The 25,611-nt window shown below is 36.5% G+C and overlaps 1 protein-coding gene across 1 annotated transcript in view; it reads left to right on the forward strand.

Moving 5' to 3' along the window:
• The window catches only part of LOC120414614 (uncharacterized), a 145,329-nt gene that overhangs the window by 44,918 nt on the left and 74,800 nt on the right, over positions 1-25,611 (forward strand). Inside the window, exon 2 of the mRNA XM_039575837.2 lies at positions 1,494-1,985. Coding sequence (XP_039431771.1) covers positions 1,494-1,985 — 492 coding nt within the window. The remainder of the gene's footprint in view (positions 1-1,493; positions 1,986-25,611) is intronic.

Raw genomic sequence — 25,611 nt, forward strand, 5'->3', positions numbered from 1 at the left:
CCGTGTACTGGAAGCGAGCTTTCACTTGCGGGGGAAGGAATTAATCGGTACCGTTGGTGACGTGGCGAAGGAGACTGCCATTTCTCGGGAAGGAAACATTTGGGAAGTTGGAATTTTAGAATCGTTGCGAGAAATGCGGTCCTCAAAAATTGCAGTTGGTCCTAAAAGCAGTGATGAACAAGTCCCACAAGATTGTAACTCGCATTTTTTTTTTGGTATTTCCTTGTAGTATTCACCTCCTCGGGAGAGCAGATCAAAAAGGACCCTGAGCTCCCCGGTCATCGCTGATCTCGCCGGGTCCTAATGACGATAGCTTGAATTTACCCCGAGACAAGGTTCTAAAATCAATTTGATAAAATGTTATCTTCCCGGACACCATGTCACTGTCATCGTCGTCGTTGTCGCCACCGCCGGGGTTCATGCTGGTTTGTCTGGCTGTGGGAGGTGGACGGGATGCTGGTTGTACAACGCGGTCACTGCGGTACGTGGTATGTGGTTAGCGCTTTATTACTTTTTCCACCTCCTCCTACTCCGGGATCAGGACCGGGCAGGGGGTTTTCCTTGTATTGTGTCCGCAGAACAATGAAACACCACCCTCCCGGACCCGGGACGACCAGAGCCAGTGTCACTCAACATAAATTTCTTCACAGTAAAAATGAAGGTCAATTAGAGTGTGAACTGGCGAGGGGAGGGTCTCTGCGGTGAGGGGAGGGGAGTTTTCCTCTTTGTCTCTACAAACCCCCATCGCTGGTGGCTGAGTAAACTCTTTCTCGGGATTTTCAATCGTCGTCGTCGTCATCGCAGGTCCTACCACACTGACCCGCACCCGATACGTCTGGCCACCACCAGCGAGTCTTTTATCTTTACCAGATTCAATATTCCAAGGACTTGGGATGAGCAAAATGGAAAATCTTTGCCATTAAATTTATTTTTTAACAAATAATATATTTACAATGGATGCTTCACTTTAAAACATTTGTATAATTCTTCACCTTAAATTAAAAAAAAAGATTTTAACAGAATTGAGTCTTTCTAAAGAATCCCCACCGAAGGAGGTCGCTCAAGCGATCGAAGAGTTCGAACAAGAGCAGCTGTAGAGAGGGTTGGAGAGCAGAGAGTAGTGCACTGCGCGCGATTCACATGATTTACACAAGTCTTGAGCTTGAAGCAACGTGCCCCAGCGCTATCGAGTTCATCGGGCTGGCATGGTAGATAGGGTCCGATCCACTTGTCTCGAGGAAATCAATAAGAGATTCCTGTGTTTTCTGCCACTGGTGGCGTGGGTGGAGCATGGGTGGGTGCTCTCAAGTGATGGGTTGTTTTATGAATCGATTGTCTGCTTGGCACGTTTTTCTTCCGCTGAGGAATGGGAGTTTAAATTGGAGCAGAACGTAGTCAGTGAATCCTTTCAAAAACCCTCCAATAAAACGTATTAGAATAATATTCTTAACATGCTTTCACTAACATCTACTGTTTGTTCTTACTCATTCCAGGGTCAATGTTCAGCCGGTACACTGCCCGTGGCCTGGATAGACGAAGGTCCTGGCCCACCGCGGTGTCCACCGCCATGCAAGGCTAGCACGTCTAATAGTAAAAATAGTAGTCCTAAGGCAAACAATATTGATAATACTAAATATAACATGGAGAACCGGTTAAATGATAAACAACAGTGCCTTGACTATTTGGGCGATAATGAAGAGTTAAGTCCAGCACAAATTTGTAAAAATTCGTCACAAAGAAGTATTGAGACCAAGTTGAGAGCGTTACGTTTAAGACATTGTTGTGAACGTACTGTTGGCAGCGCGCTGCACAACGCGGCCCTCGAGGCCGTGCTGGGCGGCGGTTCAGACTGTGAGCGGATGCTCGGTGACCTGCTGGAGACGGACAGCCTCGCCGCCCGGATCACCTGCGAGTTCACCGAGGTGCTGGTGCGGTACGACTGCGGACAGCCGTACTCGATCATCCACCACTGCGAGGACTGCAGGGTAAGTAAAGAAAAAGATGTATTTACTGTTTCTAGTGATATCTTTCAGAGCCGGAGTTATATTAGTTTTTACATGATAAAATACATGCATTGTTAATTTGATTTGGTTAACCGCGGTGGATTTTCTTGGAATAATTCGAACTGTCAAAAATCCACCAAAGCATCTACCGGTGGATACTTTTCGACCAAAGTGGTAGATGCTTTGGTGGATTTTTGACAGTTCGAATTATTTCAAGAAAATCCACCGCGGTTAACTAAAATCAAATTGACAATTCGACTCAGGTTCCCAATTTAGGCACAAGTTTATTTTTATACATTACCTCTTTTTAAACAAATCATATAACATTAGGTTTCGGATTGTTCAACGGCGTTAAGAGAGTTTCAACAAAAAAGTTAATGGAAAATGCGAGTTTAAGTTTTTGCCGTGCTGTACACAGAAAAAAAATGATGGTACCGTAAACTGGGGTGACTTTGATAGCCGGGGTGACTTTGATAGGTTTGAGATTTTTCCACAAAATTAAGAGTACAATTAAAATACGTACGGAATTGTTTAGAAACATTCTGACCGTGGTAGAGAAGTGTTCAAAGTACCTTAAGAAGAACTTTTCATAAAATATTGACAAGTTTAAAAAGTTAGTTAACTATAGTTAAGAAAATGTTGATGAAGGTAATTATTTCAAACTTCTCAAAGTTTCATGATTTCATCAATGATCACGATTTCGAATCGGGAAACGGAATGTTTTTTCGGATTCTCTGGACAATTTTTCACTAGGAGAAGGTTTAATAAGTTTGTAAATAATAAATGATATGTGTTTTTGAAACACAATTAAAAAAAACTCCAAATTTATAGGCAATTTCAGTTGAACAAATTTCATGTAAAATGTGAAAACATGTGATTCGTGCTTCGAATTCAGTATAAAATGCAATATTAATCGATAATTTCATAAACAAACTAGTTTAAAAAAAAATCAGGCAAAATTTCGACTTTATAACAATTTTGTCTAAAATTTATATGTATTTTGTTAAAAAGCTTATAAACTTAGTTAACTAAATATAAACATTGATTTTTTTTCTTAAAAACTATATCAGCTACTTTAGTGATTGTACATTCAACGTACACATAAAGTTTGAACATCTTAAATATGATTTTAACAAGAAAAACTATGACTATCAAAGTCACCCCGGAATTAAAACTAAGATTTTTTAACGTAACTATTTTTCTAAACACTATTAAACAAACTTTTTTTTCCAAAATAGTGCATGGACTTTGTGTGGCCTACCCCAGTACATGTTTTAAAAATTATAATCTTGAGAAAAACCTTAACTGTTGGAAAATATTCCAAAAATAAATTGAAATCCTATCAAAGTCACCCCGGTTTACGGTATATGTTCAATAATAAGCCATCCCTTAATGCTTACATACTCAAAATTCTCAAAAATGTTTAGATATTAATTTGACGGGCATTTGAAAAACTTATCAAAGTCACCCCGGGCCATCAAAGTCACCCCAGTTTACGGTGATATTCATCAGGAAATGGTGACAGATTTTGTGCCAAAAATAATAATAAAAATATTACATCAATAAATGATGAATTTTCATCAGATTCATCAGGTTCACATTTTTACACATTTTTTAGGTAATACAAGCTTTTCCGGGCAAACTTCGTCCTGCCCTTTTTTGGTTTGTTGAGGTTTTTTTGATTTTTTGCCTATTCAGCCTCCTGTGATCAAAATATAATTTTACGTAACTTTCTCCATACAATTTCCCGATGCTCCGGAATCGGTTCCAGAGTGGCCAAAGCGTTAATTAGTTAGCGTAAGAACCTTCCTTGGACTTATACGAACCCAACGCAACAAAGAGCACCTCGATCCGACGTTCCGTGTTGAATTGATTCGCGTTCGAACAAAACCGTCGAAATTTTTTATATATATATATAGATTAGTCAAAAAAGAGGTAATATTCAACCTACCAAATTTTCAACATTCCACAACTATTTTTTTTGCTGTTTACATCGAAAATTCAAAAAAATTAAAAATATTTTTAAATGAGCTTTAACATGTCAAAATCATTATTAAGCAGGGATATTAGGGTGACAAGAATCGAAGAAGAAGTGGGAAGATTGAAGAAATGTATGGGGAAAAGCTAAAATTTCAAAATTCCACCAAAAGGTGGCTTTAAATGTGTCGGATAATTGTCAAGTGTAAGATTCTTAAGTGAAATTTTATGACAAAAACTTTGTCGAAGATTGCAAAACGATCCGAATTAACCTTGACGAGTGATTAGAATCAAGCCAGGGAGTATCCCTGATAACGATTTTTGTTATTGTCACCCTAACGGATATGCATTTTAAGTTCTTTACAGCTGATTACACTCAATATCGATTGCATTTTTTTCATAAAAGTTGTAAAAATCGAAATGAAGCCATATTTAAGAAAACTTGAGACGATGTTTTACCAAATCCCCCCCCCCCCCTCTCATCTGGTTTTCTTGGATATTTGAGCTTATAATTTGTCCAAAACTAAACCATTTTTACGCTGTTGTAAGAATGGCAAACACTTTAATTAACTACTAGTGAAAAAAAAATCTCTGAATTTTTGTTTGATTTTTCACTTCATTAGGGCTTTGTTTAGAAAATTCTTTAATTTTATATAAAAATAGTAAGGCCGTTGCAAATATTTTTTGAAGTTTATGTCCCTCGACTCTGGTCGGTGGCGAGGGGGGAGGGAACAAAAAAATAAAAAAAATATAAAAATTGAAATAAAAAGCCATGGTCTCAACATTTGAATGAAAAAAGTGTTTTAAAGTGCATTTTACTCCTGCCCTGTTGTTTTGCAATCATTAGTTTTCAAAATATCCCAGTATTGAAGAGATTTTTTTTTTCGCCGAAAAAAAAACTTTTTGTGGTGCTGTACATTAGAATTCCACAAAAATTTAAAATAATTTTGATCGATCCCAGACATGCTAAATATGATTTTAAACACAGAAAAATGCATTTTTAATTGTTTTCAGTTGGTTAGACTTATACTTCCTTTAAAATTTTGAAGTTTTTTGAAAAAATATTTTTTTCCCCCCTCTGAATTCTGAACCGATTTTGAAGGGGGGGGGGGCGACATAAACTTTGAAAAATATTTGCAACGACCTAAATAATAAATAAAAAGAACTAAAATTTTATAATTTGCAAAACGGCAATCAAAAACGAAATTGTGTAATTGTATCACAGCTAAAAAGTAGTAATCCAGCAGCGTGTAAAAGGCCTGGGTGTAAAATAAATTTTGCATTATTTCATGCAATTTTATGTGATTTTACACCCTGAAATATGTAGCCCATCAGTATGGGAAACCTATGTGACCGAAATGTCAAGCTATGCGTTTATCCTTACAGCTTTTCATCGGTCTCATGGCCGAGTGGGTTAAGGCGCCAGTCCTTACTGTTGGTGCTGGGTTTGAATCCCGACGGTTGCCACTTGTTTTTGTGTTTGCAAAAATTGTACATGCAGTGTGTAATATTAAGTGTTTATTGTGACGAAGGTGATGGGCATGCTTTTGCATGCGATTTTACCATCGGATTTTTTACTCAAATTACTATAAAATATCGTATTTTTTCGATAAAACTTTTTTTTGCGAATCGAACTATGTAATATTTTTTATGAATTTACATTTTCAAACAAAACTTTTTTTACCTACTATTTTTTTGTTGTAAACTACTCAAATATCGTAATATTTAAAATTTCGCAAAATTTAAAAATTTGCAATATGTTGATACTCACGATACGAAGCAAAATTTTTGCAGTAGATTAGTAGAGTTTTTTTTTGCAAAATACTCAAACTTTCACAGAAAAAAAAAAACTGTTTTTTAACTCTCGGATTTTGATATTTGCAATATGAATATCAAGTGAAGTGAAATTTTGTATGATTGTTTACCTCATTCGATTATTTGTTTGTAAATTATCCAAAACTCACAAAATACCACACTTTTCAATAATACTTTAAAAAATAATGGAAAATACGGTGTTTTTAAAGTATGGAACATTGTAAAAAAAAATAGTACATTACAAAAAAAAAACTCTTAGCAACGTTTTCGCAAAATACGTTAATTTGTGAATATTCTAGTATTAGGTAAAAAACAACGGGAATAAATCGGAAAAAGCATTAAAAATATCGATTCGTTTGATACCCATTCTACGAATTATGAAATTTTTAAGAACATTCGAAAAAAATAATATATTTTATGATTTTTTTATGTAATTTACAAAACAAAATTTAAAAAGCAAATGCATACAAAATTTTGCTTCGTTTGATACCAATATTTCAAATTAAGAAAATTTTATAAAATTATCGCTGCCAGAATTAGGCTGGTACAAATATTTTTAAATGTTTTTGTCACCACCAATTCAAAATTTCAATGGAAATTTAAGTGCAATCAGCTTAAATTAATTAAAAATCCATTCTCTTGCGTTTTGATTCAGTTTTAGCTTGTTTTAGTTTATTCAAAAATCTTTAGATTTTTTTTTAATTTTCGCAGATTTTGTTTCGTCTTATCTTTTTTGAAAACGATCGATTGCAAAACAACTGAACTAGTGAAAAATACAACTTTAAACACTTTTTTTATTGTTGAGACTATGGCTTGTTATTTCAATATTTTAATTATTTTTGTCCCCTCCTTTGACCCCAGCCAGGGCCGAGGGACAAAAACTTTGGAAAACATTGACATTGGCCTTATCGAAATAACAAAATAAAGCATTGGTATTAACAGTGGTTCTTGTTTCAAGTTTTCTTAAGAACACGTTGGTGATGTTGATACTTTTTTTTTAATGGGTAATTCTCTACCAACTCACACGAAATCGGGAAAAGTTGCCCCGACCCCTCTTCGATTTGCGTGAAACTTTGTCCCTGATCACGAATCCGAGGTCCGTTTTTTAATATCTCGCGACGGAGGGGCGGTACGACCCCTTCCATTTTTGAACATGCGAAAAAAGAGGTGTTTTTCAATAATTTGCAGCCTGAAACGGTGATGAGATAGAAATTTGGTGTCAAAGGGACTTTTATGTAAAATTCGACGCTCGATTTGATGGTGTACTCAGAATTCCGAAAAAACGTATTTTTCATCGAAAAAAAAACACTAAAAAAGTTTTAAAAATTATCCCATTTTCCGTTACTCAACTATAAAATTTGTTGGAACATGTCATTTTATGGGAAATTTAATGTACTTTTCGAGTCTACATTGACCCAGAAGGGTAATTTTTTCATTTAGAACAAATTTTTTCATTTTTAAACTTCGTGTTTTTCTAACTTTGCAGGGTTATTTTTTAGAGTGTAATAATGTTGTACAAAGTTGTAGAGCAGACAATTACAAAAATTTTGATATATAGTCATAAGGGGTTTGCTCACGAGTTATCGTGATTTTACGAAAAAAAGTTTGGAAAAAGTTACTTTTTGCGTTTCATTTTGTTTCGTCGTCCGTGTCTGTCGCGGGTGACCATGAACGGCCATGATCGATAACGACCAACTTTTTCAAAACTTTTTTTCGTAAAATCGCGATAACTCGTGATGTTTATAAGCAAGCCCCTTATGTCTATAAATCAATTTTTTTGTTATTGTCTGTTCTACAACTTTGTAGAACATTATTACACTCTAAAAAATAACCCTGCAAAGTTAGAAAAAAGCACGAAATTTTAAAATGAAAAATTTTGTTCTAAATGAAAAAAATACCCTTCTGGGTCAATGTAGATTCGAAAAGTACATTAAATTTCCCATAAAATGACATGTTCCAATTTTTTTTACAGTAGAGCAACGGAAAATGGGAGAGTTTTTAAAACTTTTTTAGTGTTTTTTTCGATGAAAAATACGTATTTTCGGAAGTCTGAGTACGCCATCAAATTGGGCGTCTAATTTTACATAAAAGTCCCTTTGACACCAAATTTCTATCTCATCACCGTTTCTGGCTGCAAATTATTGAAAAACACCTCTTTTTTCGCATGATCAAAAATGGAAGGGGTCGTACCGCCCGTGTGGATCAATCGGACCGCGCACTGGACTCACAATCCAGAGGTCGCCGGTTCGAATCCCGCGGCGGGCGCTCTAAAATTCTTTGTGTAAATATTAGGGTGGGTACGTTTTTCAAAAAGTTCTCGGATCAAGTTTTAGTATGGTTCCCCTTGTAGGGCATGCCCATAGGGACTTTCATGCCAAATATCAGCTCATTTGGTTGTAAACTGGCTGCGCGCATCAGGGTGAAAGTTTACATGGGAATTACTATGGGAAATTGGAACTTTTTGTTCAAACGCTCCTACAGGTCTGGGAAAAAACACGCGCCAACTTCTGGTATGGTCAGGCCTAAGGGGAATGGTCTGGAGAACATTTTTCCCGAAGAGAGCATATGGATTCGTTGTCCCTAGACCTGGCGCATCGGCAAACAATCCGATGTCTCCGAAATCGACGGTTTTCCATGAAAAAGCATCACATTTTCCTTAGCATGCTATGAAAGCTTGATGTACACGGCGACGCCATACGTCAGGCAGCTACCACGTGGTTGAAATATTTGCAAAACGGACAACGAATCCATATGCTCTCTTCGGGAAAAATGTTCTCCAGACCATTCCCCTTAGGCCCATGTAAACTTTCACCCTGATGCGCGCAGCCAGTTTACAACCAAATGAGCTGATATTTGGCATGAAAGTCTCTATGGGCATGCCCTACAAGGAGAACCATACTAAAACTTGATCCGAGAACTTTTTGAAAAACGTACCCACCCTAGTAAATATGGGTATTCGGCGCTGTCGCTCCGTGCCATACTTTCATACACTTAGGAGCCCAGGGCGGCGAAGTCCTTGTAGATAAAAAGGAAGACACTAGTGGTTGGTACTAGCAATGGTGGCCGACAGCTATAAAGTCAACTTCGTTTTTTTTTCGTACCGCCCCTCCGTCACGAGTATCGAAAAACGGAGTTTTTACTCAAATTGCAATAAAATATCGTATTTGTTCGAGAAAACTTTTTTTTGCGAATCGAACAATGTAATTTTTTCATGAATTTACATTTTCAAACAAAACTTTTTTTACCTACTATTTTTTTGTTGTAAAATACTCAAATATCGTATTATTTAAAATTTCGCAAAATTCAAAAATTTGCAATATGTTGATACTCACGAAATTTTAGTAGTAGATTAGTAGAGTTTTTTTTCTAAAATAAAAACAACACAGAAAAAACAACTGTTTTTAACTCTCGGATTTTGATATTTGCAATATGAATATCAAGTGAAGTGAAATTTTGTATGATTGTTCACCTTTTTCGTTTATTTTTTTGTAAATCCAAAACTCACAAAATACCACACTTTTCAATAATAATTAAAAAAATAATGGAAAATGCGGTGTTTTGAAAGTATGGAACTTTGTAAAAAAAATAGTACATTACAAAAAAATCTTTTAGCAACGTTTTCGCAAAATACGTTAATTTGTGAATATTCTAGTATTAGGTAAAAAATACTGGAATAAATCGGAAAAAGCATTAAAAATATCAATTCGTTTGATACCCATTTAACGAATTATGAAATTTTTAGAATTTTCGAAAAAAATCATATATTTTATGATTTTTTTATGTAATTTACAAAACAAAATTTAAAAAGCAAATGCATACAAAATTTTGCTTCGTTTGATACCAATATTTCAAATTAAGAAAATTTTATAAAATTATCGCTGCCAGAATTAGGCTGGTACAAATATTTTTAAATGTTTTTGTCACCACCAATTCAAAATTTCAATGGAAATTTAAGTGCAATCAGCTTAAATTAATTAAAAATCCATTCTCTTGCGTTTTGATTCAGTTTTAAATTGTTTTAGTTTATTCAAAAATCTTTAATTTTTTTTAATTTTCGCAAATTTTGTTTCGTCTTATCTTACATTTTTTGAAAACGATCGATTGCAAAACAACTAAAATGGTGAAAAATACAACTTAAAACACTTTTTTAATTGTTGATGGCTTGTTATTTCAATATTTTAATTATTTTTGTAACTTCCTTCGACCCCAGCCAGAGCCGAGGGACAAAAACATTGGAAAACATTGACATTGGCTTTATCGAAATAACAAAATAAAGCATTGATATTAACAGTGGTTCTTGTTTTAAGTTTTCTTAAGAACACGTTGGTGATGTCGATACTTTTTTTTTAATATGCGCTTCAAGTTCAACACACACACACTAAAACAATTTAACAATTTAAGTTTATAGGTGTACGATTTTACGTTCAATTTTCTTCAAAGTGAGATAGAAGACATTAAAAATGTGAGAAAATTTATGTATTTATGTACACAAAAGTTGCACAAAGAGCGACCACACCTTTTTTAACACCATGTTACTATCCTACCGGGATTCAAACTGACGACCTTTGGATTGCGATCCCAACTGTCGACCAGTTTCCACCGAAGCAGGTATGGTCTAGTATTTTTTTTTGTGTACCAACTCCAATCTCATCTCAAGAAACACTAACTGTGTTCGACTGGGATTGAACCTAAGCTTCCTGGGGTGAGAAACAGGTGCTTACCACTACACCACCGACCCCGGCAACAAGAGAACTGAAAGTGTCTGACCATGAGACAATCAGTATCGCGATTGGGAATGACACAATCAATCTCCCGGAGCGAGAGGAATCGTATGTAAGCTGGAAGCGGTACTCCAAGGACAAGCTGCAAGAAATTCTTCGAAGAAACAGGAGCAGTAACAGCAGGATAGATGAGACAATTGGAGAAGCATCGCGTAACTTCAGCACAAATCTGGTGTCCGCTGTTGAAAGTTTAGTCGATGTTCGCTGCTGTAGACGCACAGAAACAAGTGACTGGTACACTGATCATCTGAGGGCTATGAAAAATGAACGGGACAACGCGTACCGGCAATATAGGTGTACAAAATCTGTCCCAGCGCTGGAGAAGTACAAGCTGTTGAGGAACGCTTACGTCCGGGGTCTGAAACAGGCGAAAAATCAGTCGGTTGAGGAAGAAATCAGAAGCTGTCATGGAGATTCTAAGAAGCTATGGAGATGTTTGAAATCGCTGATTCAGCCCGGAGGAAAGCAGCATGCAGAAATCGTCTTTGGAACCGGCTGCAGCGATGCAGAAACAGCAAGGCGTCTAAACAACTTCTTTGTGGACAGCGTAGAAGAGATTCATGCGAAGATTCCGCCTCCAACAGTAGTTCCAGTAGCAGTGCAGGAAGAGCCAGAAGAGTCGCTGTTCGAATTCCAACAAGTCACCATGGCCAAACTCAAGGATACCGTTCGATCGCTAAAAGACTGTGCTGGCGTCGACAACGTGACAAAGCGTGTGATGTTGGATGCTCTGGATGTCGTAGGAGGAGAGTTGTTGGATATTGTGAACAGGTCTCTGAGCCAAGGTGAATTCCCACAGCATTGGAAACAAACTTTGGTAATTCCAATTCCAAAGGTGCCGAAATCAACGCGTCCGGAAGATCACAGACCAATCAACATGTTGCCGCTGTACGAGAAGGTCATAGAAACGATTGTGAAAGAGCAGCTGACGGCGTTTGTGGATCGAGCGGGAGTACTAGTTGAGGAGCAATCTGGTTTTCGGAGACATCATTCTTGTGAGTCAGCTCTTAACCTCCTACTTGTGAAGTGGAAGCAGTACGTGGAAGAAGGAAAAATTATCTTGGCAGTATTCGTGGACTTGAAGCGCGCTTTTGAGACAATTGACCGATCCAAGTTGAAGGCAGTTTTGCATCGTTGCGGAATACGTGGTACAGCTTTGAGGTGGTTAAGCAGCTATCTAAGCAGCCGAGTACAAGTGACAAGGTACAACAGCGCAACATCGCCCGCTACGGATGTGAATCTTGGAGTACCACAGGGAAGTGTACTAGGACCGCTGCTGTTTATTCTGTACATGAACGACCTAAAACAAGCGTTACGGCAGGCACAAGTGAACTTGTTCGCCGACGACACAGTTCTGTTCGTAGTGGGAGATAGTTTGGACGAATGTTTTGACGTGATGAATGCGGAACTAGCAGGATTTGTCGATTGGCTGAGGTGGAAGAAACTTCAACTTAACGTCAGCAAAACGAAAAGCATGATTGTGACTACACGGCGGCTCAATGACATTAGCAGATCAGTTATGGTAGATGGCGAGGCAGTTGAACGGGTGGAAGCGATCAAATATCTTGGAGTAATGCTGGACGAAAAACTCAACTTTAACGAACACATTGACTACACGATACGGAAAGCAGCTCGCAAGTATGGAATTATGTGCAGAATCAGCCGATACCTGACCTCAGAAGCAAAGATACACGTCTACAACTCTTTGATTGCTCCCCATTTTGACTACTGTGCCTCAATTTTGTTTCTTGCAACCCGGACGCAGCTAAAACGAATGCAAGTGCTTCAAAGCCGAGTTATGCGTCTGATACTGAAATGTGACCGTTTGACTTCAAGACAACTTATGCTAGAGTGCCTGCAGTGGATGTCCGTTAGGCAGCGCATCGAATACAACACCTTAGTTTTTGTGTTTAGGATTAGGAAAGGGATGGCCCCAAAATACTTGACGGAAACGGTGGTACACGGAAGTGACATTCATCAGTACAACACAAGACAAGCTGACGACCTCAGACTGCTGCAATGCAAGAAGACTTGCACCCAGAACTCCCTACTTTATAAAGGATACAACCTGTTTAATCAACTCCCCGACGAAGCTAAGCTCACCAGCAACATCAACGAGTTCAAGAGGCACTGCAAGACTTTCGTTTTACGAAGACCACTGGAGTAGGTACCCACGATTGTACTGTGAGGAAGAGCATGTTATGACGGCCGGCCATCTTCATTATCGGTACAAATCGCATGGGATTTACCTTGGGCCGCATATGAAAAAGTTTGATCAAAAGTAACGCGAATCTGGGCGCGGTTTTAACCCTATGTGCTCATATGTGTGTGAGATAGCAAATGATCTCAAATCCCTAAATAGGAGAAAAGGAAGCAGCAGCGAGTGACATAAAAGACTCAACATAGGATTTGTATGAGCGCCTTGAGGTGATGTAATGAGAGAAACGGATGGGCATACACGGAAGTCGAGTAAGATTTAAGGATACTCTCAAGCACTGGAATAGAATTATCGAAAGATATCTGCTCGTAAACCTTCCATACTACAAATAATGTGTATGGGCAAGAGGTGGGCCATCCAAGGAAAAAAAAGAGCATATAACTTTTTAGTCGATAGAACTTTTTTTTATAAAATTCGACGGATCGGGCTGATTCATTGTCTCAACTTAAGGATTTATTTTCAACATTCTTTAATGTTCTAGCAGCCTAGCTGGCTGCTCCGCTACTCTCTTTCCTTCACATTTCCTGTTCCTGTCGTCCTGCCGTCACACAGTAAAAAAAAACATGGTAAAATTACATCTAAAAAGGGGTACATCTTTTATGTCAGAAAAAAGCTTTAATTTTACCTCTAATAATGTGTAAATTTACATCTGGCAGACGCTAGGAAAAAATATCTGTTATCCTAAAAAAATATCAATCCGGCGATAGTTATATCTGGCTTACTAAGTCCGCGCCCCAACCCGCACGGCCAACTCGCCGCTGATCAAAGCCAATGTACCTCTATGTGTTCCGTACATTGTATACTGTATTTACTGCATATACGGTACATAAAGGTACATCGGCTTTGATCATCAAGTTTTCACAGCGGTGAGTTGGCCGTGCGGGTTGGGGCGCGGACTTAGTAAGCCAGATATAACTATCGCCGGATTGATTTTTTTTTAGAATTACAGATATTTTTTCCTAGCGTCTGCCAGATGTAAAATTACACATTATTAGAGGTAAAATTAAAGCTTTTTTCTGACATAAAAGATGTACTCCTTTTTAGATGTAATTTTACCACGTTTTTTTTTCACTGTGCACCTTTTCCCCGTTTGATGGACACGTGATACGGTCCGGAAGCATGGCTGAGGAAAGAAGTGATGTGTGTGTGTTCTCTCGAGGTCGGCGATGGCACAAGCGCATACAAAATCAATAAGTCGTGTGCTTTCGTGTGCTACCACTTTACCACTATTTAGTCCAAGCCACTTCTTCCAACAACGGCTTGTCTTACTGATTCTTGTGTCTTGGGGAATACTCGCTACAGTTGCTGTCGAATTTTGGTAGGCAATTTTGCAAAACATCTGGTTTTATCCAAGTTTACCTCGTCGCTATACTTAATTATAATTCTTTTTGTTGTTGTTGGTAATCGTTAAAATTTGGAATTATAATGTTAAAATCACAAAAAAAAAAGTTTTGTGTGTCATTCACTGTAATCTGTAGTGTAAGGCCTCTCAATGAAGATTCACTCCAGCTCTTTGTTCTTAACGTGAACTGCACACACATACACATACCTCCCAAGTCGTGACGAGTCGTGAATGTTTCAAGACCACGTGCACGCAACGAAACCAACGACGACGACGTTCTTCGGCCAAAGCTTCACGATTTTGCACTTAACTGGCGTGTGTTTGCTTTTTGGTTGCGTGAATGTGTGTACCAACGATGAATGTGTATGTGTGTGTGTTTGTGGGTTTTCCCAAAGATATAGGGTGTATGATCGGTAGCGTCTATTGAGTTGTAGCTTTCAGATAAGGATAAGTGAGTTATTTATGTTCTTGGCACAAATGGTTCGTGGTTAAAACAATGTTCCTGTGATTGTAATCAGAAAGCAAATCTTTCGACGTTTTAATCATATTTCAAAAGAATTGTTTGATGCCTTCAAACATCACATTAATAATTTTTGATAGGAATTAAACATCACATCTTCTGTTTTGAGTTATATGATTTTTTTTGTTGGAAAAAAGTAAAGACTTTTAGCTGAAAAAAGCTAAAACGACCTGCCCACAGGGGAACAAAAGTTGGTTTGTTAACAAACACGAAAACACACACACACACACAGTCATGCATGCAAACATCATCTCCAAGAGCGAAGAGAGAAAGTGGGTGTTGGTGGGGTGGTTAGGGGAGGTTAATTCGACCCCGCCATCATCAGGAAGGAAGTGTTTTGTGACATCGCCGTCACGAATGAATTTTTATGGGCCTTGTTATGTTCTGAGTTTTTTTTCCACTCACTTTGGCTTTCTTTTGACTTGTGGAGTTTTTCTGACCGCGGTGGTCATTGACGCAGCAGTGTGAGGCAGCAGAGCTTTTGCTGTGGAGATTTGGTTATAGAATTTTGCCTCAAATGACGCGTTTAAAAGTCAAATACCTAATTACCTTGCATTTAAAAAAATGGCATAATCAAATTTCTAAAGAGAAGATTAAGTGCAAGTTATTTTTTTTATTTTGTTTTTAAAACAATATTTAAAGTAAAAATGAGGTTATAATTTAGGATGAATTATATAAAATATCTTCTGCCTATTTTTTGCCAACCTACTGTTCACTTTTAGTCCATAGTCTAATGACTTTGAAATTCATTTGAATATTACACAGGAAAAAATCATGGTAATATTACAACTGGGAAGAGGTACATTTTTTATGTCAGAAAAAATGTGTAATATTATCTCTGAAAATGTGTAATGCTACTTTTTCAGTCTAAATTGAAGTTAAATAACATCATAAAAGAGGTAATACTCAACCTTCCAAATTTACACATTTTTTTACTGTGTACATGATCATTTTCAGATGGTATATTTTAAAAATATCATCGAATAAACTCTGAATTATTACTAGAAAATTTTAAAGTAAATTAAAAAATCAAAGTCAGTGACAATCTGTCAAATTAACCTTAGTCAAAACATGAACGGTGGACATCAACCAGAGCTTTTGCGCCCATAGTTTTGTTACAGACATTTTAGTATCTTCAAAACTACGGGTACTGTTGAAATAGAGTTTTATTCATCTGCTCACAAGTAATTTACAACAAAGTTTGACTTTTTTTACAATCACATTGTTGCAGGATTGAGTCCGTAAGTTTGACAATTTTGGAATAAGAAGACAACAACTTCCTTCGTTGCTGTGCACTTGAAAATGTTGCACTATATCATAAAATGAATAAAGTACTTTTCGATTGAAAATTTGATTTTGCATATTAAAACAACTTTCGAAATTTTGTTTGGCAATTTTTAAGGTTTTTTTTCCATAATTTACATCATATCAAAATATTTCGAAATTTAATTCGTATTTTGAGAATTCAACTTATCGTAATCAGAGGTCGACTAACAAAATCGGGAATATGTTATATTAATTGTACCTATGTTTTTAATGTGGCCTATCATAAACCACAAAAGTATCGAATTTTGGTTATATCTTGGGTTTTTATGATAAATTATCATTCATATGAAATGATTTTATATGATCAAAAATCGATATTAAAAACTTTGGCTCAATTCTGCGGGCAGATAAGCAGATCTCTACCAAACCCGGAAATGGATTTTAATTGTATTGATTTATTTGGCTTAAACTTTGACCAAAGAAGCTATTTTGTGTCATTGGTTCACCCATACAAGTTTCCATACAATTTTGGCAGCTGCCCATACAAAAATGGTGCGTAAATATTCGAAAATTTGTAATTTTTAAATGGATTTTCTGATGAATTAAGTGTCTTCGGTAAAGTTGTAGATATTGTTGATATTGTTCCCAAAATCCAAAAAAAGCAAAGCAATCCACTTTAACGACCCCCCGGTCTTTTGTGGTCTCTGTTGCAAGTTTCTGCTCATTTCTAGGCGTCCGAAGGTTATGTGTGGTGAGTCACCCAAAACCTCTTTTACGCAAATGGACCGACGTTTTACTTCCCCATCCAATAGAAGGCGTGGTCAGGCTAATTTCGTCTCGAAAAATGCCACCGGGTCCGTCTGGGATTGAACCCAGGCCATACTGGGGTGAGAGACTACCACGCTAGCCACTACACCACCGGACCCGTCCCAAAATCCGTATTTTTTAATTTGCAAGATTTTTGATATGCTTTAGGGGACAAAACACGCAACTGTTGAGCCATTGAGAAGTATGGTCAAAAATTTTGCCACCGAAATTTTTTACATAAAATTTGAAATCGAAAAGTATTTCACAGATTTTTTGATGATATTTTTCGATTTTTTTAAATAGAGCCCTTTACGATCTTTATTTTTGTTAAGTTCTAAATTTGCTTTAAAACTGTCTAAGAGACATTGAATGGTCCTGTTATAGTCTAATAATGATACAAATATTCATCTCTCCTAATTTTTTTTTTCGTCCGGGTTATTATGGTTCGGGAAATCAAGTATTACAATATTGTTTAATACAGTCAAATTAAAAAAGTATTTGTTCGAAATAACTCAAAATCTTTATGAAATAAAAACAAATAAATTTCTGTAAATGGGCCTCGACCCCTCTTCGATTTGCGTGAAACTTTGTCCTAAGGGGTAACTTTTGTCTCTGATCACGAATCCGAGGTCCGTTTTTTGATATCTCGTGACGGAGGAGTGGTACGACCCCTTCCATTTTTGAACATGCGCACAAAGAGGTGTTTTTCAATTTAAAAAATGTGATGAGATGGAAATTTGGTATTAAAAGGACTTTTATTTAAAATTGGATGCCCGATTTGATGGCGAAATCAAAATTCCGAAAAAAAACGTATTTTTCATATGAAAAAAAAAACACTAATAAAGTTAAAAAAAAACTGTGCCATTTTCTTTACTCAACTGTAACAAATTTTGGAACATATTATTTTAAAGGAAATTTAATGTTCTTTTCGAATCAACATTAGCCCAGAACATTCGTTTTGAACAATATTGTGCAATTTAAAGTTTCGTGTTTATTTAACATTGCAGGGTTATTTATTTAAGGTATAACAATGTTCTTAAAAGTTGTAGAACAGACAATTACAAAAAAAAAGATTTATAAACATAAGGGGTTTGCTTGTAACCATCACGATTTTACGAAAAAAAAAGTTTTGAAAAAGTTACTTTTTGCGTTTTTTTGGTTTTGTCGTTCGTGTCTGTAATGTCGCGAGTGACCATGAACGGCCATGATCAACGACGACCAACTTAAAAGAAAAAATCATAAAATCGGGATAACTCGTGATGATTTCAAGCAAACCCCCTTATGTTAACATATCAGTTTTTATAATTGTCAGTTCTACAACTTTTTAGAACATTGTTATACCCTAAAAAATTAACCTGCAGTCTTAGAAAAACACGAAACTTTAAAATGCTAAATTTTGTTCTAAACGCAAAAATAACCCTTCTGAGTTAATGTAGATTCGAAAAGTACATTAAATTTCCTTAAAATGACATGTTCCAAAAAAAATGCGGTTGGGTAACGAAAATGGCAATTTTTCTATGAAGAATACGATTTTTTGAAATTTTGAGTACGCCATCAAATCGGGCGTCCATTTTTACATAAAAGTCCCTTCGACACCAAATTTCCATTTAAAAATCCTTATCAGACTGCAAATTATTGAAAAACACGTCTTTTTTGCGTGTACAAAAATTGAAGGGGTTGTACCGCCCCACCGTCACGAGATAACAAAAAACAAATTGATCAGGGACAAAACTAACCCTTTAGGATCAAATTCACGCAAATCGAAGCGGGGTCGGGGCAACTGCTGTGTGAGTTTGCGGATAATTATATAAATGATTTTCTAATATTATTGCCAGTACCATACAGTGACTGTCTTTAAAATTTTAGAAATTCTGTACATGCGTGAACTTTGCTTAATTTTTGTTATATATTAATTAGCGTTACTTATTGAGCGAGTGGATAATTGCAATTTACATAAAGATTGTCAATAAATAACGTATTTTGTATGAATTTTTGCTTGATACTCACCTTTGTTCTTATTTCGGGCCCTCCACTGTGTGTTTGTGTGTGAGAGTATGTTTACCCGTGTACACTAAAGGTGTACCTCTATATTTGTTCAGCAACGATACACATTCAACTTCATATTAGTATTTCCGCTCGGAATGAGTGCACACAAAAACATGCCCCCTTTCCAGGCCGGAGTTACGTGTGGTTACGCGATCTGCCAACACTAATGTTGGTGTGGCCCCCACCAGTCGCTTTTTGGAGGGAAAAGTGGATTCATTCGCAAATATAAATTTCCACATCCGTCAGCAGCAACAGTTGAATTTGTGGCGGTCACAGTGAAAAGTTTGACATTAGAAATGTTTATGGTATTCAAAATTAAATTATTCAATTGTAAAATGCAATACTTTAAGCTGAGATTTGAGGTAACAACAAATATAATATTTCAATAACTTTTTACTGTGCTCCCATTTTTCCAGCATCAAACGATCCTTTCGTCAGCTTTCTCATTAAAATTTCGCCTTCTCACCAAAAACCTTTCCGCATCCTTTATTAGCCGCATTTCCCACCCACCACCCACTCCTTTTCGTGGGGTTCCGTCGCTCAAAAATGTCAATTTCCGCCCCATATTTATTTAGGATTCAAAATAATATTCAACGTGGCCGTGGCGGCGGCGCATTTGCTAATTTCCATTATGAAACAAAAACACGTTATTATATTTGAACTTGGTGTGGAAAATGCCCAACTCTCTTCTCAAGTGGACTGCCGGACGAAACGCCACCGAAATTTTGTGGCGGGTTCGATGATGCTTATATTTTCCACTTTTAACCTAGCTGGATGGATGTGAGGGAAAGCTGGGGGGCTTTCCGGACCTGACCACACCGTAGAAAGTAATTTCACAGCTATTGTGAAAATTTACGCATGACCAAAGGTAAACTGAACCGAATGGGTTGGTTGCTTTCTGTATGAAGTATGATGAAAACTTCAACTAAAATGTAACTTGTTGGTTATTTTTTCCAAAAAAAATGAATAAAATTCAATCCTTTTCAAAATCATCAATCAATCTGTTGATATTTGCAAAATTAGGTAATGTAAATAAGAAAATCTTGAAATCTGGCAACCCTTGCGCTATGAATCCCAACTCGTCCAGTCCATCTTCGGCAGGTTGTTTGTGTCCGACGAGCCCGCCCCAAGCACGGGGTAGGTGCGTTTGCATCCCAAAGTGGCCCAGTTCATGAATAATGCACTTTACGGGGTAATTAAATTAAGTGACCTCATTTCAAGGTCCCCAAATCCCCGTGCTCATCTGCGCTGGATGTCACACACAGACACAAAGAGACGCACACATTGATCTGCCGTTCTGTCAACGCACACATAAATGGGGGAGGGGGAGGGGGAGGGGGGGGGGAAGCAAACACAACGCACTCAGAGTGTCACTGTCTCACTTCACCCACTGCCTTCCCCCTTAACTCAACTGGGATGGCCTCGTTCGTTTAATGTAGAAATTAACTTCCTGCCGGTTTTTGGTCCTCCGGGCGCTGCCGCTGCTACTACCTCTGTGTCTTGTCGGTATCACTTTCTCTGGAAGTACAAGAAAGGTATTGAATTCAGTATCGATTTGAATTTAGCAATTATGTTATTCCATTCCAGAAACGATTATCCTAAGGTTTTTGATAAACTTCGAATATTCGAATCAAAGATCTTTTTTCGTATTTTTGATTTTTACATTTCTAACATCAAATTCGAGTACAGCGACCCCATTTTAGTCAAATTTGGGTTGTTGATTACCTGTTACATTACCACATCATCGCTGTCATGCTAACTTGTCGCACTCGCATTTTAGGAAACTACGTATTTTGCGAAATTGAGTTTTTGTAAAAAAAAAGTTGATTAAAAAATCTGCAAATTTTTTTTCCGTGTACCTATTTATTTCTCAATAGTCCTCAACAATACCTACAACTTTGCCGAAGACACCAAATTGATCAAAAAATTCACTCAAAAGTTACAGCTGTTTGAATATTTACATACCATTTTTGTATGGACAGCAGCCAAAATTGTATGGAGACTTGTATGGGTGAACCAATGACAAAAAATAGCTTATTTGGTCATAGGGAAGGCCCCCACAAAGTTTGAGCCAAATCAAAAAATACAAATAAAATCAAAATCAAACTCATATTAATTGATTGGTTTAATTCATAAACTGATAAATTGATAAATTGATAAATTGAAATTATGTATCTTGCTTGACCCACCACACTCCCCCACACCAAAAAGCTCATAGGAACTTCCTGGTAGGGGACGCAAACTATCCTTAGCTCGTACACACATAAACAAGAAAATTGAAAATAAAAATTTAGCCTAGGACAAATTAGTTGTGCGGTGAGTTGAACACAGAAAAAAAAAGTTGAATTTTGGAATGTTGAAAATTTGGTAGGTTGAATATTACCTCTTTATTTGTGTAATATTACATAAAAAATGTGTAAAAATGTGAACCTGATGAATATTAATCAAAAACTGATGAAAATTCATCATTTTCTGGGGTAAAATTTATCATTTATTTTGCCACAAAATCTGTCACCATTTCCTGATGAATATTACCATCATTTTTTTTTCTGTGAACTACAAGGATGGTACCCCAGTGGAAGAGTATTCCTTTTAAGGGATCCACGAAATTAAAATGTATTATTTAAAAGCTACCATTGACGAGTGATTACTTAATACTTAATTGTTTAATTCGTTGAGTTTTTGTTTAAAATATCATTTAATTTTTGCATTAAAAGTGGAGCGGTTATATACTAAATGCAAATTGTTTGGAATGTATTATATAGCGTAGGTCCTGAAAACTTGATTAGTTTTTGGCCTCGAGTTGTAACTGCTTTAATGCTTCGTGACAGATTCGAATTTGTAAACTCTGTGGTATGGTGAAATATAGGATTGTTAAGTACATCATGGACAAAAAGTACTGTCTGTATTTCACAGAGAAAAGCTAGTGGTAATATGTGAAAAGCTAGTGGTAATATGTTATGACAACTGTCAGAGTAAAGTTCATGAGTTGAATAAAATATTGGTTTTTAGAAAATAATTTTCAGGCATCGGTTTTGTAAGGTTTGTAACTTTAATAAATGAGAACAGGCGGTATGTCCCCATTCCTTAAATCCTGTCCCCAAATCTTGGTTAATTTAACTAAAAGTATGGGTTAATTTTTTACACAGCTTTTTTCAACAATCGATTGTTGATTTTGTTAACCCGAAATTGCTGACCACTAGTAACTAAAAAAATCGTTGGAATTGCCATTTTTGTTCGTTAAATGGCCGATAAAAAATTCCAGCAGTCGTCTGCTAGAAAATAAATTTGAGAAAATTAACTAAAAATTTGTTGTTTTCAGCTGAAAAATTGTGGAATATTCTGTAAAAAACAGGCTGGAACATAAGTTTTAACTATTTTTCAACATTTTTTTTTTCGTTGTATCAACCGAAATATTTTTGCATGCAGCAAATTATTAGTGGTTTATAACCAAACATTTCTTAATTAAACATAATTTATGTTAGGTTCGATATATATTTTCATAATTATCTAACGATACAGGCTGTGCCGAATTTCTAGCTATATTTTTAACTTATGTCTTACTTGAATACAGAAAAATATTCGTACATGTAGTCAATAGTTAGCTATTGTTAGCAATATTTTTTATTGAATTTGCTGTAAATTTTACAATAATGCCGCACAAATTAATGCTGGGTGTTTTTATATTGGCATTTATTCTGCCTAAAATTTTAACTTTTTGTACTAAATTGTTTTTTTTTTGCATGAAATTATAAAATTACTGTTAAAAAGCATAAAAACTAAACTTTTTTTTAATTGTTTTTATAAAACATGTAAAGTTTGATTAATGTTTAAAAAAATTAGGTTGCTTAAATCCAAAAAATAAAAAAAGCATATTACAAATTTTGTTAAACATATTTAAAAAAGATGTTTAATTTCTCGTGAATTCCTTAAAATAGAAACCGAGAAAATTTTCCCCAAGTTTTAAGCTTATATTTTTATTATGTTGTATAAAATTAAGTGTTGTATTCACTTACCATCACTGTGAAATCATCCGATAAGTCATCATCATCTACAACGGTCTCATGTTTAGTTATTTTTCTTGTAACCTTTTGCTGCAAATAGACATATGAAATTTATTAGTAATTTAATACAAAATTGTTAATTTCGGCTTCAAACTGAAAAAAGGAACGAAAATAAATGTAATTATAATGAGGAAAGGAAAAATATCAATAATGCTACTCACCAAGCTTGCATTAATTTAACAAATACTTTTGGCAACAACGTACTCCGATTCCTGAAAACAATATTTTCAGTTTTACTTACCAGTTTATTGAGCAGTATTCTTTCAACAGCATTTTTAAAATAATAATATCTTCTTTTGTATAACTTTTATAAATTTTATTTTTTAGACATTTCCCATCAGTGAATTTTTATTTTGATATTTTATGTACGCATTTTCATGTATTTTATGGTTGATGATTCTGAAAAAATAATGGTTCATTAAAATTGTTTCCATCGCAGGCACGGAGGTTTTTGATGATTCAGTTTTCTAATTAAAATCACAATAGATAAATTGTTGTGTAAAAATAAACCCATACTTACATAGACTAACCAACATTTTGTGAAATTTGCCTGTGCAAGTATTGTCGTGCAAGATTCGTCCGCCTCTTCCTTCCACTGCCCTTACCTTTCCTTCAAACATTGTCATGAAGTCCCCTCGCATCGAGGTCCTCATTGCAAATGTCCTCGTCTTGCTCTTCATAGTTTATCATCTGCAAAGAAATCATCAACAAACTTACTCACCAATTGCACCTCCACAGTTGCAACAGTGTTCACGTTTTTGTTAAAATTTACGAAAGTAAAATAAACAATTTTAATTGTTAAAATTTCTGGGCACAGTCTCTCCGTGAAACAGAAATCAGTGTATGGGTGAGAATATAAATAATTAACTTACTTTGAAATATTTTTTCATGATATCAGATTTAGAGCTGTCTTAGATAAATAAAGTCGGATATTTCATTAAATCAAACTGAGTAACATGCTCGTTTCAGGTAGCAAAGTGTTCCCCCATTTAGGTCCACGTTTAGCTTTTGGCAGTTCAGCTCTGTGTGTGTGTGTGTGTGCAACCTGGAGTCCCCCATCTCCCATTCTAGATATCGTTAGTCCACACTGCCCAATTCGGGGCGCAAAACTTATGGCCGGCGATGATGATGATGATGATAATGATGGCGATGTCCGTCTGGCGAAAAACTATGTCGAGCCATTAGGACGGGAAAACTTGCCAATTTGGGCAGCTCCTTTGGTGGTGGTGGTGATAGTGAAGAACAAAAAAAAATGAGCAAAAGGAAGCACAAGAATCGTCCAACTTTTCACGACTTCACGCGGAGCGAGAAATTAGCGCAATGCAGATGAAATGAAAAATCATGTTTAATCATCATGGTGATGGCAGCGGTGGTGAAAGTGTAATCCAGTGTATAGGTGTGTGTGTGGGAGATTTGTACGTGTGGTCCGGTTGGATCTGGTGGTGGCTTCAAATGTTGCCACGTGGGGCACTGTTCCAGGTTGGGCAGGGTTACGATAGGGAATGTGGAGGGGGAGCATTGAGGATGTAGTAAAAGGATGGTCGTGAGAGATGGGGTTTTCAGAGTCATATGGCTGCTGCCTTGGATGAACACTGTGCAGAGATGATTCAATTTTGATATTTGTTTAACGTTTAATTATTTGAACAAAAGTAAAAATCGATCCAGCCAAAATTAATTTGCATCCTTACTTGGTTCTCAAAACCAGTGTAAAGTGTTGTCCAAATCATGAATTTGATCAAAATTTTTCTTAAAACAATCCCAAAGTGCCCAACAGGAGGCCAAGGCTCCTCCCATCCAAGTTCTCAAAACCACCAAAAGAGTAGAAGTGGTCAGTGTTTGAAAGTTTCTCGAGGAGCGAGAACTCTCCGGGAACTTTTTATTGTGCAACTCCACGTCCCCACCCTACGCTCGAGTCCCTTCGGAGAAGTCAGTTCCCCATTACGACAAGACGACGACGACGAGCTTTAAGAGAGTTGGTCTAACTGGAAGTGGCCCAGGAAGGTGAGGGGAGCTTTTTTTAAGGTTGCATAATTCAGAGCAAACTTTTGCGAAACCAAAATCGTTCTAAATTTGAATAACCCCCTAATAAGAGTTGGGAGTCCTGGACTGTGAGGTAAACGGTTACGTGTTACCCCCACTTCCGGTGTGTTTTTTTTCTTTTGCAGGGCGAAGAGCTGTCAGCGCCAATCTCGTTTCGTTTTACAGCTCGTTAGTCGAACGTGGCTGGCGCCACCCCGGGTGCCATTTACACCGGCTAAATGCCGCGCTGCGTTTAGGAATAAATCACTCGGCTAAATCGGTGACTTTTATTAATGCACGATGCAGAGGGAGAAATTGAGAACTATTACAGGCCCGGGGAACGTCTTTCGGCCTTAGTTATGAAATTTGAGCCAAGAATGTAAGCTTAAATGAAAAAAATAATCTTTTAATAAGTTCATACAAAAAACTACAAAAATTAGGCGCACCAGCCACGGCTCCTCTTAATGGATTCAACCATCTCGGCCGAACCTCCACAAAACGATTTGTTGAGAAAGATCGATTTGAGTGCGAGCTATTGAATGAAATGCTAATTACGGTGTGCTTTTCACAGTTGCCGCATTTTGATTGATGACTGTTCTCTTCAGTTCAATTAAGAATTTTCAATCAAATCAAAGGAAGAGAGATTAAACGTGTTTTAAATGCTATGCCAATTCAAGATAAAAAAAAAACAAAAAACAAAAAAACAAAAAACAAAAAACAAAAAACAAAAAACAAAAAACAAAAAACAAAAAA

This window comes from Culex pipiens, chromosome 3, assembly GCF_016801865.2.
Source record: "Culex pipiens pallens isolate TS chromosome 3, TS_CPP_V2, whole genome shotgun sequence".
NCBI classification, from domain to species: domain Eukaryota; kingdom Metazoa; phylum Arthropoda; class Insecta; order Diptera; family Culicidae; genus Culex; species Culex pipiens.